Raw genomic sequence first — 13670 nt, forward strand, 5'->3', positions numbered from 1 at the left:
ACTGCCCTCCTCCTTTCACTTCACTCACCACACAGTGATTCTCTTCTGGTCACTCCAAAACAAGACTAGCCATTAAGTACATGGGTCATCTCAGACAATCAGAGGAAAAGACATTGTAGTTGGATTTCAGAAAAATTTTTTTTAAATTTACAGTTTTTAATGCTTTAAATATTTTACTTATGTTACCAAATATAGAGATCTTGCTGTGAAAAAGCTCATGCTAAGCTAAATTTATAATGAAGATGGAACTATTGTGATCAAATTATTCCTACAGAGCTACTTTTATCAAGGAACAAATATTTGTAAAAATCAAACTTATTCATTCTTACTTTTAAAAATAGGCTTGTTTATAAAACAAAAATGGGGAAAAAATCAGTACAACTTGCCATTAATTGGTTAGTCCCAAGGACTGGCCTGAAAAGGACATAGGGAAAGTGCTAACTTTTTACATGGCCCAGATTCAACCAGTATTCTCACGTCATTTCATGTAAAATGACCACATTCTGCATGTTCTGGGATATACACACATGATAGGGAGGAAAGACTGACTAATGCCAAAACATACTTTGGGATTTCACAAAATTCTCATGGAAAGAAAATCTGTGGATGTTTCAGACCATCCTACAACTGCTAAAAACATATACTGTATGACTACAAAGATGCCAGTGCTTAACAGCAAAACCTATCAAAAGCAGGGACACAGGTGGCCGGTGAACTTCCATTGCAAAGCACTGATAAGGACAGAGGTATGTCAAGATAATACTGCATTCACGGTAAACTTTCTCAGGGATCACAGCAAGAAGCAGGACAAGGTGCACAGGGTCATAATCAATGCACTGCATTGAGTTCTATTTGCTGAAATAAAGTAACATTCTTGCAGCTAAAATAAAAATACATTTTACAATATAAGTTTCATTTAACATTTAACATAGAATTGTCTTCTTTTTGTAAGTGGAAAATGTATAACTGTATCAAGTACCTCTATGAATTAAATTCCCTTTTATTACTGATAAGACTGAAGCTTAAAGAGCTACCTTTTTTTTTTTAATAAGTTAAAGATTTATTAATCACTCTTCCAGCAAAACAGACTTCTGTAGGAGGCACAGCAAAGACCCACGACAGGGCCTTTGTTCACTCTCACCCCTGCTGTTCTCACATGGAGGAGGCCAGTGTCTATGAGACACAGTAGCCGACTTGACAATCCACTGTGGTCCAGGAAATTCCGTCACTTGCTTGAAAAACAAATCAAGGGTAAGAAGTGGTTTTATTCCTTTTTAGCCTTATCAGCAAGATGGGGCTGGGGCCATTCGTCTCATTTCCCTGGTGGATTAAAACAAAACATCTTCATTTTCTATTAAAATCTGCACAATCAGCTTTTGGTACCGCATGTCATGGAGGGTGGTGAGGGTGCTGTCCTCAGGGGACCTCATCAGCGTGGGTCCAAACACGATCCCCAGATTTTCAGCATTCATGAGATTGTCCTTTTCATTCAGTGTCACCCTGCAAAACAGACACATCCACAGAGCTGTTACAGACTTCTGGATGAATTTATATACTGGTTAAATACATGTATGCTCCCCCAATTTCTCCGGTTTGGGAAGTTGTGAAAGAAGATTGAGAATCAGAATTCTAGAAAAGTATTTTTAAAAAGGTAATTTTGGGGGGTTGTCTGGTTGACTTAGTTATTTAAACATCTGACTCAATTTTGGCTCTGGTCGGGACTGAGCCCCACTTCGGGCTCAGCGCTCAGCATGGAGTCTGCTTGTCCCTCTCCCTCTGCCCTTCCCCCTGCTCACGCTCTCCCATGCTTTCTCTTTCTCAAATAGATAAATCTTTTTTAAAAAGGTAACTTTCTGATTTTTTTTTTTTTTAGATTGTTGACATTGCCTTCAGCCAGTGGAAGTAAATTACTTAGTGAATCTGGTAAGAAAATCAGTCCTTCTTAATAAATGTGGAAATGTGATTAGAGGGTACTGGTTGAAAGGGGCAGCCGATTCCTAGCTGGCCCACAGTTCATACACATTTCAGGCTAGGCTTGTATGGAAGTCTTTTCTTTCCTGTAGCTGCTTCCTGCTGGTCTGTATGCTCCCAAGCAGGGACGCTGATGGCAGATCTCCGGTCTGCTGGCAGGGCTCATGTCAGCGGAGGAAGGTCACTGTAGGATGGGGCTGCCATGAGTGTAGGAATAGCCAGACCGCTATCACAGGACAGGGGAATGGCTGGAATGTGGCCAAACAGGAAAGCAGTTGGACATTATTTCTAGTTCCCACAGGATGAGGTCTGGAGCAGTAATTATTGTTGGAATTGGAAAGCATCATTTCAACATCCAGATGAGAACAGCAAAGCCTTCAAGAATAAAAGTCAAATTCCAGAGTTGGCTTCATACCTTCCTAGTGGGATAAAATTACAGTCTCCTAGATTCTTCTTTTCAGGAATTGAGGGTTTTTTTGGATGTTCGTAGTAGGACTAAAAGACAATAGTATTAAAACCTGTTTAAGTTCCGCACAGAAGGCCATCCTTTTGTTTCTATTCTCTTGGAGCTAATTAAACTGGCCACTTAGTATTTTTTTAGGAAGACCAATTGAGCTTGCATTATTTTCATGTTGCAAAGCTAAGGAGACAGGAAAGAGGACTACTCTTCACTATCAGCTTGCTCCCATCTCCCCATTAAGTCAGGCACCATGCCTGGCCAAACAAGACAGTTAACAAACCCTCCATCATAAAAATACTAAATTATTGGCATTAAAGATTCAACTGGGACATATCAGCATTTTTCCTAATACTTATACTTTGCCTTCCAAACTATAACAATTAGAACTAATTTCTCTCTAAAGAAATTATGGCTAGCTAAAAGCTAGGCTGGCATTCATAGTCTATTACTTATCCAAAAATTGCTCATACTCTTAAATTCAATAGATTAATCAAAATGAAAACCTTCTGAGCTCAATGTTATTATATCTCTGATCACTGTGAATATGAGCAATATATGTTTTATAAGATAAAAAAAAAAAAACAAAACCAAGAGTTTATACAGTATTCTCAACTTGCTTCCTTTCACTTTTGAATGAGTCTGTAAATTAATCAGTGCAGACAATTTTTGGTTCATTTCATCTAAGAATGGGCTACGGCTGTGTGTCTTTCAGAAACAGAGAGGAAGGCCCACAGAAAGGCCCTGATCCCCCCAACATCTCAAAGACCAACTCACTGACCTCATTATATATGTACAGTGAAGGAAAGAGATCCACAGCTGGGTCAATGAGTCTGGAACCAGAGCCTCCAGTGTCCTGCAAATCTCCAAACATCTCCACCCATCTCGTGTGCTGTCACACAGCCCAGAGTGGAGCTCTCTCTGGTTGGTATGCTCTGAGATGCCTCACCGTGATCCCTGCTTCTTGTTAAGTCATACTCCTGTGTGATCCCTTCCCCTAAGGGATGGGCTCGACCTAGGGACTTACTTCTAACAGACAGAAGATAGCGAAAGCAACTGGATGTCACTCCTGAGGTTCGGTTACAGAAAGAGTGTACCTTTTGTCTTAGGTGCTCTTGCCTGCTTGCTCTGAAGGAAGCCAGCCGCCATTTTGTGAGCCGCCCAAGGGGAGAGCCACATGGCAGGGAACTGAGGGTGGCCTCCAGCAAACAGTTGGCAAGAGAATGAGGCCTCTGGTCATGCAGCCTCCAAGGAACTGAATCCAGCTGACCACCTTGTGTGTGAGCTTGGAAGCTCATGCTCCCCTAGTTGAGCCTTTAGAAGAGATGACAGCCTGGCCATCACCTCCAGCACAGCTCAGTGGAGGCCTTGACCCAGAGGCAGCCAGGTAAGCTACACCTGCATTCCTGATCACAGAGACTGTGAGATAATGAATCTGCATTTTTTAAGCCTCCAATCTTGGGGGGGTGCAATTTGTTACTTGGTGATAGGTCACCAGTCCATCCAGAAAACCAAGGGATCAGGACGGGAATGTGCCTGCCCAGATGCAAGGTAGGCTCATGAGTCTGGAACTAGAATGAGCAGAAGGAGGAAGAATAGAACACAGAGTACAGGGCTTGTGTAGGAAGCATATGCTGACATGGAGGCAGTGTGGACCAATGGTTAAGGCTGAGTGTGGGCTCTCGACCAGACTGCCTGGATATCAATCCTGGCTCCAGCTTACCTCTTCATAGCAGGTATTTTACCTCCTTTAAACATCAGCAATCTCCTCTGTAACCCGAGGCCCTTAAACATACCCACCTCACAGAGATAAGCCCCGTAAAGTGGGGGTGCCCCTCTAGTTATGGAGTCTGGGTTCTAGCAGTTATGAATGGGGCTGGCCTAGCAAAGGCAGCAGAGTTCATTTTACAGGAGAGCCTATGCCCTCAGCGGGTGAGGGAGGAAGATTGGGAGCTCCTCCTAAGGCATTCACTGTCCCAAGGCAGACAGGGTTTACAGAGGATGTGTCAAGGAGCTGTTGGCTTACTTCTTGAGATGGATCATCAGATATCGGAGGGTCTCATAGTGGGCCGGGGGCAGCAGCATCAGCACGTCATGGACGGCTTCCAGCCTCTCATCCGCATTGGAGATTTCTGGGAAGAGCCCACAGAAGCAGTTAGTGCAGTGCTAGAACATCAAAGTTTTCAGAGAAGTAAGAAGAAGTTTGGTTTGTTCTGGTGACAGGTGGAAGGGAAGTCTAGTAAGTTCATGCAATTTCAGGTAACATTTCACTTAATCAAAGCATTTGTATCTTGCCTGATTCCAGAAAGTGGGTAAAAGGAAGCTGGGCCTGGTCCTTGTCCCCCAGGAATCTACAGTCCTGGAGATGTTTGCAGGTGGCACAGATGGCTTTGCTCATCTTCTGAATGCTGGACTTGCTCGAAATCTCAATATCATGAGCTTTAATTTAAACTGGACCATACTTTGTAGGGTTCTCCTACAGCTGACAAGCCTTTTCCTGGAAGGCTCCCATGACTGAATGCACTTTATGACACAAGGGGCCTGGCCCAGGAACCCACCGGCGCAGCTTGCATTGATGGCGCCGTTCATCAAAGTGTTGGCAGGGTTAACTGCACTGTCCGGTCTGGGTTAGGAAGCAGATACTAGGCACGTTCACAAACAGAGGAAACATGCATGCTTCTGCTTTTTAGGGCTCTGACTGGTATTAGCAGTCATTCAAGGAACACTCCCCCGCCATTTCTGCTGGGGCAAAGGGTGCTGGGCTGCCAGAACCTTCTTCACCCAGGACTGCCAGGACCCAGGAGAGAATGCTCTTACCAGGAATAGGGGCCATGGCTCATCAGGAAAGTGCATCTTGTGCTAATCCCAGCCTGCCCACATTTGTCCCCATCGGGCATATTATTATTATACTTACCTTTAAAGATCTTTTTCATAAATTCCTCAAAGGGTGCTTGATTGCTATGTCATGCCTTCCAGCACCTACGCTCCCCTTCCTACGTTCCTGGGCAAAGTGCAGCACCGCTTCCCACTCCCTGCCCCCTACCTCCCACCCTAATATGGTCCTCTCTCCTGACACCAGTCAACCCAAGTACCAAACACTAATGAGCAACCATGGGCTGAAGGAAGACCAATGATGATGATGTTCGGTTCCTGGCCCTGAGTGCTCAGCTCTCAGACACTAGCTTTCCTACTCATAAGCCGCCTCATTAGGCAGATGAGTAGATGGAGAATATTATGGAGCAGTCCTGGTACAGCACGTGCCATGGTATTATCAGTTGTGAACATCAGTGAGCAAAGCTTGGGGTCTAACTTTAATCAATTAGCAATGAGAGTGTGCTTAATGGATGAAAGTAGCTAATCTATATAGTCCTCATTGTAGAATATCTGCTTGTTTACTCCAGACTCATTTTTGTTTTTGATATATAACAGAGTAGCCCCGGCTGGGCCGGTTCCAGCAGAGAAGAGACGAAATGGAGAGAGAACTGCCTGGCGCCAAGCTTCAGCCGCGTGGAGGTAGCTTGGGACTTGTTCAACTCAGCTGGTGAACTAGGTCTGGTTTTCTAGTCACTGTACCATTGGGCCCTCACTCGGCAAAGCGAGTGCTCATGGAATAATTTAAACAGTCCTGAGTTTTAATTTTCTTGAAGTTAAAAGCATTCTACTTCACAATTTGGCACAAATAAAAGGTTAGTTCTCAATACTTACTCGCTGCTTCGATAAATTTGGGGTAGGTATCATAGGTGATAACAGGAATGGGTAGGTCTCTGAAGTAAAGTTTAAGGGCTCCAGTGATGATGTTTATGTCTGGATAGTTGTTGGCAGATATATCTGCCTTTTCACCATCTGAAAATCAATCAATGATCCAATTCCTAATTAGGATCTATTTTGTCAATTAAAGAAAAAAAAAAATCCAACAGTGACTGCAATGTGCCCATACAAGTCCCAGCTGACTACTCTTCCAATAACACCAATGTGCAGCAAGTAACAGAGGTTTGGAGAGAGGGATTTTGGGGTCTGAGGGTAAGTGTAGCCAAAAAGGTAGTGAAATCGACTTATTGTAGTTCTTTGGGCCCAGCCTCTGGTAATTTGCTAGGCTGAAACCTAGCATAGTGATTCATATTCTAGACATAAACATTCATAAGAGAATAATAATCTGATCTGAAATAATAAAAACATCAAGCTTTAACTAGCCGCACCAGCATTCTTCGAATTTGAACATCACACACACATAATTGCTGAATGTTTTCAGTTTCTATTGTCTGTCATAGGCTCACTGACATTTCTCTTATCTTGGTTCTCTCTCTTCTGTCCCTAGGACTTTAATCTGGGAAACTCCAGTCTTCCCTCATGTATGGATAATGTTCTATTCTAATCATGTTTGCAATCATTCCGAAGACATTTTTTGACTTTTTGTTTTACCATTAGTAAAAATCAGTCCAATTTAACTGTCGCAGACTATACATTTTTTGGATAAGAAAGTTTCAATCATATCGAGATGATTAGCAGTTTCTTTTACATGGAGAACTGAAGGAAAGCACAAATGTCTCAGCAGATTTGGTGCTGAGGATAAAAAGCTGGCATACAGAAAGCAGTGAGCACAGCAGATGGGTCACCCGATCCTATTATTTACATATTTAACAAATATCTATTGAGATTCCATCCTGTGGCAGGCACTGTTAAGCACTGGTAAGTCAAAGAAGAAAAGACATAACTCCCTTCAAAGAGCCCTAGTCATTCTGGCAGTCAGGCAGGCAACTCCATAGTTATAAGGAAATGGGAAGCTTGCTAGGCTGGAAACATGAAAACATGGTGGGGGGAGTGGACACAGGAAAGGACAATGGGACTCTTAGGTCAGCCTGAGGATGAATGACAGAGGAAAGACTTGAGTGGACACTGACTAATAGGTAAGTGTTTTCCAGGTAGATATGAATGAATTTTAGAACAATGTGAGCCAAGGTACTTGTTCATGAAAACAGGGAAGGTGTATTTGAGTATAGCTAAGGCACAAAGCAGCTGTGCCAAGGTCAGGGCCAAGGAACAGACCATGAGCCTGAAAAGACAGGGTGACCAGATCATCAGAGACCTTGTCTAGTGTTCTCTAGAGTGAAGGTTCTATCTCTTAGGCTAGGGGTTCTAACACTTGACGGGATTTACTACCATTATTTGGACCATTCAATAGAAATACTAGAAAGAAACACTAACTTGGAAAGATATGTAAATCCCCATGTTCACTGCAGCATTAGTCATAAAAGCCAAGACATGGAAACAACCTAACTGTTCACTGATGAACATAGAGGAGATGCAGTATATAAATATATATAATGGAATATTATTCAGCCATAAAAAGGAGTGAAATGTTGCCATTTGTGGCAAGATGGATGGACCTTGATGAAATTATGCTAAATGAAATAAGTCTGGGACAGCAAAAGAAATACCATATGATCTCTCTTATACATGGAATCTAAAACAAAACAAAACCAAGCTCACAGATAGAACAGGTTGGTGGTTGCAGGAGACAAGCAGGGAAGGGTGGGAAACATGGCTGAACTGCTTTTTGTTTAAATGAATTGAATAAAAATTAATAAAGACATACAGATTCTTGGGCTCACTTAACTTTCTGAATGAGTCCCCAGGGTGGGTCCTGGCAATCTGTACTTTTAACGAGCTCTCAAGTTCTTTGACCTAAGAGATAGTATGGCCTAGGGAGCGTTTGTCTCAGTTGTAATTAATAAAAGGTGTCACCTTCTAAACTTCCACTGGTGTCCCCTATTTCAGTGCTGGACATACCCCCATCCTATGCTCTCTTCTTTGGAATTTTGGGGGAAGGAAAGGAGGTGCTAAGATCCTCAGGTGGGGGTACAAAAGGACACTCTGGGACCATGTGGACCAACCATAGATGTTAGGCAACCAAATCAAGAATCATGATGGTACCAAAGGCTGGCGTCCCATTCAAGAAGTATTTTAAACTCACTTCCCCATGTGGTCACTTATCCACAACTTTTAAGGGAACACATCCCCCAGAAAGGCAGAGGGCTATGTGATTTGTAAACCATCATTCCTCAGCTTCCTGAGGAACAGCTCTGAAACCCATTCCCACTATGAATAATGTCTGGTTCCAAGAGAAAGCATACTAAGGATAGGTCCTCTGACCTTTGAAAAAGCATAAGCCCACCTCTGTCAAATGCCATTTTGACATCTTCGATGTGTTCAGTGAACCCGGAGACTCTGTAAAGGCCTTCCGACTTCAATCCTGTTGAAAAAAGAGACAGACTTTAGCCTCCTGAAACATCTACAAAGGACTCTAATTTCATATTTACATTGTGAGCTATGAGGAAACGAACAAATAGTCAGTGTTCTTGTATATTACACACGCTCACGTCAGAAGCTGGGCTTGTCCATCTCCGTTTCCAGGCATGTCTGTCTTCATTTGCTTGTGCTGCAATGGAGACCTCAGGGATCTGGTCTTCTTCCTGCCTGGTTTGCACAGTGAGCCCCTGTTTAAGATTCTCATCAACCACGGTCTCCTGCTTCCTTGTTCGTCAGACTGCTGGATGAGATTTTGCTGCTTTGCAGCAACCTGGCTCCTTCCCAGCATCCTCTTAGCCTAGGTGTCACACTGTGTGCAGCACGGTGCTAGGAACACACATGCACATGGATGCTTGCATATTATCTTGATTTTATTGAAACAATCTAAATTTTATAGCCTTTTCTGTTTAGTCATAAATAGGATATGTTCAGTGTTTACGATTGATTTATTATACCTTGAAATATCATAAAGAGGGAAAAATAAAAATTTAGTGATGATTCTGGGAATTTGATCCCTGTATATCTGGGCTAAGAAAGGGTTGTGGTTTCTGCTCAAATAGATCTTATTGATTTGTTAAGATATGTCCTAAGGCCGGTCCAGGTCCAAAAAGCATCAGAAGGGATAAAGGGTCAGATTGTAGACGTTCCAAGTCCAAAACAAGCTGCTATCAAACTCCAGCTACAGTAAGAACGCGTGCACAGAGAGCTTGTACAGCTGGTGCGAGGTACTCTTGTCAAGCCTTTGGTCATGTACTTTCCTGTTCTTCATTTCGGAAACATCGACCAAGTACATGCTATCTGCCGTCTGTAAGGGTCTGCGTCAGGGACAACTGGCCCACATAAATCCTGCTGCCCTTCCTTCTGGGACAGTCAGAGACCTTCACAGATCTCGGCTTTGTCTCCCACTGAGCCGCACTCAGTCTCAGAACTCGTCTTAGTACAGTTGCCCAGGCTGCCAACATTGATCCACTGGCTCAGCTCACCAGAGGAGACCTGGTGTCATCGTCTTCTAGTTGGCAGTCCATGTGAACATGCCTCACTATGGGCGTGACCTGCACACAACACAGGCAAGGCAGGCAGGAGCACAGTGTGAACACTAACCCTGCCTGTTTGTGGAAGGTTCCATGAGAAAGATCTTCTGGAAGAGTGATCTTTGAAGAGAGTCATGAAGGATGGACTAGAGTTTGCCAGAGCAGCAGAGGCTTCTAGCTCTCCTTGCAAAATCAGCTCTCCCCTTCCTCGGCTGCAGTGGAACCTCCGATTTGCTGAGCAACATCCATGGCTGTGGCCAGGCCCTTCTGGTTAATGTAAAGAGAGCAGAATTGATGTGCATGGCGCTGGGGTTGTAGACTTGAAGAGGAAGAGCGCGCCCTTCTGCCCTTGGTTGGAATGCAGAGGAGACGGCGGTAACCCTTTGGGAGCATGCAGATGAAGGCAGCTCTTGAGGATGGCGGAGCAACAAGCTACAGGCCTGGGTTCCTGCCCTTGGGGAGCTGCTCACCTCGCCCTAGACTGCTCCCAGAGCCCGGACCGGTACTGGAGAGACAGATTTCTGTCTTGTGGGAGACACTATTGTTTGGGGGTCTCCGTGCCAGCAATGAAGCTGGCAGACGGACACATTCAGAGGTAGAGTTAGGATAGGTGGTATTCCAAGAAAAGGCAGAAGGAATAACATAGGCCGAGTCCTGTATGTTGGGCCCCGTGCAAGGTCGTTTATATGGATCAGCTCTTCCTAACCCTCGCAGCCACCTTATGACTGATTCCATTCACTTTATGGGCGAGGAAACATATTCAAATGGAGCAGGTAACTTGGCCAAGGTCATGCCACAGCGAGTGTGAGACCAGGCTGGGAGTCTCACTCCAAGTCCGTGATCTTTTCATTCTGCCACATCATGCAGAAACAAATGGCCATGAAAGAGCCTTTGCAGAACAGTAAGGGATTTGCCAGGGATGAAGATGAGGTAAGACTTTGGCAGAAGCGGCAATGAAGCTGGGGACGGGAGTCATGTGAATTTCTTCCAGCCCATTCTCTGATTCTGCTCCCATGTGCAGGATGCTGAGGCCTGCGGCTCCAATCCCTTTGCTCTGAGTCCCCTGGCACACATTCCTGCTCTGGGCTCTTCTAGCTCTTGTGCTAGGCGAGCTTCATGCTGTGCTTCCCCTGGACACGGTGGGTAACTTCGCTGGAGTTTTCAGTCCCATCTGATGAGCATCAGCACGGGACGGTCCCAGCTTCTCCAGGGAAGCGGAGGTCCTGAGTGGAGGCTCCAGAGGGCCTGATGATCTGACCCCAAATCACAGAGCCCTCTAAGCAGTAGGACCCAGGGATAGTTTTCCCAGCTCCTCACCCAGAGTCAGGGCACTGCTTCTCAACTCTTACCCAGCTCAGCCCCTGTAGCAATACCTTCACCAGATCCCAAAGCAGTCACTAAACTCTGACAGGCCCAGGAATCAAAAGGCAGCTGGCACTTACAGTTTGAGATGAAATAAGCAAGTCTTAAGGAAACAGAAGAGCTCTAGTTTTCATCCTGCACGGAAGAGGGAATGGTTTCCTATCTCTAAAAGGCTCGGAGTCATGAGCTTATAATGCCCTCTTTTGTTTTGTTTTGGAAAGAATGGAATAGTTAGCCAATGCATAAATATCTGGGGAATAATTTACACCGGTTTGGACACAATAATGGACCCCGACTACAGCAGGGAACCTACGCAGCAAAGATGGTTAAAGCCTCTGGGCTTTACATGGTCTGGTTATCGAAGTTCTATCCAGCCATCCAACTTCTCCCCAACCAGATTCGATCCAACACGTCACTGAACATTTTGATACTGAAGGGCAGCCAGACAAAGAACACAGCGAAGAAAGAGGACTCAAGAATACTAGAAAGAGCCTTCTCATTGAAATGTTTCTATTTTCTGCAGCTACTACTACTTTAAAAAAAAAATATTTATTGGGCCTCCTAGATGGCTCGGTTGCACTGCCAACTCTTATTTTGCCTGTCATGGTCTCGGGCTCCTGGGAACGAGCTCTGCATGAGGCACAGAATTCCATGCTTGGCATGGAATCGGCTTCAGGATTCTCCCTCTCCCTCTGCCCCTCCCTGCTTGCTTGCTCCCTCTCTCTCAAGCGAATACATAAATCTTTTTAAAAAAGATTTATTTACTTGTGTGAGAGACAAAGCATGTGGCAGGGAGGGGCAGAGGGAGAGGGAGAGAGAGAATCTCAAGTAGACCTCCTACTGAGTGAAGCCCGATGCAGGGCTTGATCCCACATTCCCAAGATCACGACTCGAGCTGAAATCGAGAGTCAGATGCTTACTCTTCTAAGTAAGTGACTGAGCCACTCAGGCACCCCTCTTCCGCGCCTTCTTGATTTTTCATTGCACAGATCTTTCTAATCTCTTAACGCTCTTCTTTGAAAGAAACAGAACCAATCCTAGCAGTGAATTTCTCTATGGTAGAAAATGTATGTGTTGATCAACAGTTTGTCTTATATAATGGGGTCACTTTTTTTTTTTTTTAAAGATTTTATTTATTTATTTGACAGAGAGAGATCACAAAGCAGGCAGAGAGGCCGGCAGAGAGAGAGGAGGAAGCAGGCTCCCTGCTGAGCAGAGAGCCCGACGCGGGGCTCGATCCCAGGACCCTGAGATCATGACCTGAGCCGAAGGCAGCAGCCCAACCCACTGAGCCACCCAGGCGCCCCATGGGATCACTTTTTAAGACTCCATTCAAACCTCATCTCTGCCATAAACATTTCCTGAATTGTCCTCGAAGCACATTGAAATGTCTTCCTCTGTGACTCCATCGTGTTTTGAATATACACACCCATAACATTTATTTAACATTTATCACCTCTGATTCTACACATGGCAATATGAATTTCTGGAAGGTAAGAACTGTGACTTTTGTATCCTCGATGTGTAGCAGATAATAAATGCTTAACAGACGTGTGTTGGCTGCCTATATGCAAGGTTTAGGTACACAACAGAACCTGATGTAGTTGGCTGGATTTAGTGCGCGTGCGCGCGTGTGTATGTGCTGGGTCAGAATGTTTCCCCAACATCGGTAGTGGAGAGAGAGTCAATTTAACAATTGTAAGAAAGTTCCCTTGACAATAGTAAAAACAAACAATAAAAACAAAGTCACTAAAATAAAGAGTTTTTTCCCAAACCTCTTGCTTCAATCTCCCGTATGCATATGTCTACCACCATGGGTCTCTGAGTGTTGTGAGCCTTTACAAGTGTTGTGAGGTCACAGCAGTACACCTTCTTGATCCTCTTGAGATCCGGCTGACAGTCATTGGGAACGTGCTTGGAACACTGTTTGTGAACATTCAATCCACAGTCTGTAAACACAGAAGCCACATTAGCCTCGCCTGCCCTTTTGTCAAAGCCCAACCCAAATTATGTGTTACCAAAAATAAAAGTGGAAACACCCAAGGGTTTGCTGCATCTTTCTGGAACATCTATCCCATTTAGAGGTAACACTCTTCACAAGTAGGAGTATGAATCCATCTTTATTCACAAAGCTTAAATAATTCCATTTTTCTCATTTAGCCTTTTTTGTTGCTGGACCATAAGAATAGAACATTTCACTGAGATAGTTTTGGTGATTAGCTAGGTTGTTTGTAGGGGTCCCCCCCCCATTTTGGGACTTGGAAACTTTGTGTCCACATGTGGATGTTTGGGTTTAGAATCCCAGAGCTAGTCTTGACTCATAAAAGGTACTTAGGACTTTTGCTAGGTTGTTTTTCTAAGGCCATGGATTCTCCTTTAGTGGAAGACATGATTACTCTCTCTGTAGGAATCATTAATCTTTGATCTGAGGGACCCATGACCATTAGTATCTTCTTCCCTTTTCCTGAAGAGCTGCCCATGGTTTCCAGTACCTTCCCCTTGTTGGGCAGTTTGGGTGGACAATTTTTCTTTCTACTTGCCTT

At 44.3% G+C, this 13670-nt stretch overlaps 1 protein-coding gene across 1 annotated transcript in view; it reads right to left on the minus strand.

Moving 5' to 3' along the window:
- Nucleotides 1-262: 262 nt before the first annotated feature.
- CHN2 (chimerin 2) overlaps nt 263-13670 on the minus strand; it is a 291065-nt gene continuing 277657 nt past the window's right edge. The window contains exons 9-13 of the mRNA XM_032872434.1: nt 12903-13076; nt 8601-8678; nt 6134-6271; nt 4455-4560; nt 263-1500 (exon numbers count right to left, since the gene is read on the minus strand). Coding sequence (XP_032728325.1) covers nt 1329-1500; nt 4455-4560; nt 6134-6271; nt 8601-8678; nt 12903-13076 — 668 coding nt within the window. The 3' untranslated portion in view covers nt 263-1328. The remainder of the gene's footprint in view (nt 1501-4454; nt 4561-6133; nt 6272-8600; nt 8679-12902; nt 13077-13670) is intronic.

This window comes from Lontra canadensis, unplaced genomic scaffold, assembly GCF_010015895.1.
Source record: "Lontra canadensis isolate GAN:19392208 unplaced genomic scaffold, GSC_riverotter_1.0 scaffold2, whole genome shotgun sequence".
Classification (NCBI taxonomy): Eukaryota; Metazoa; Chordata; class Mammalia; order Carnivora; family Mustelidae; genus Lontra; species Lontra canadensis.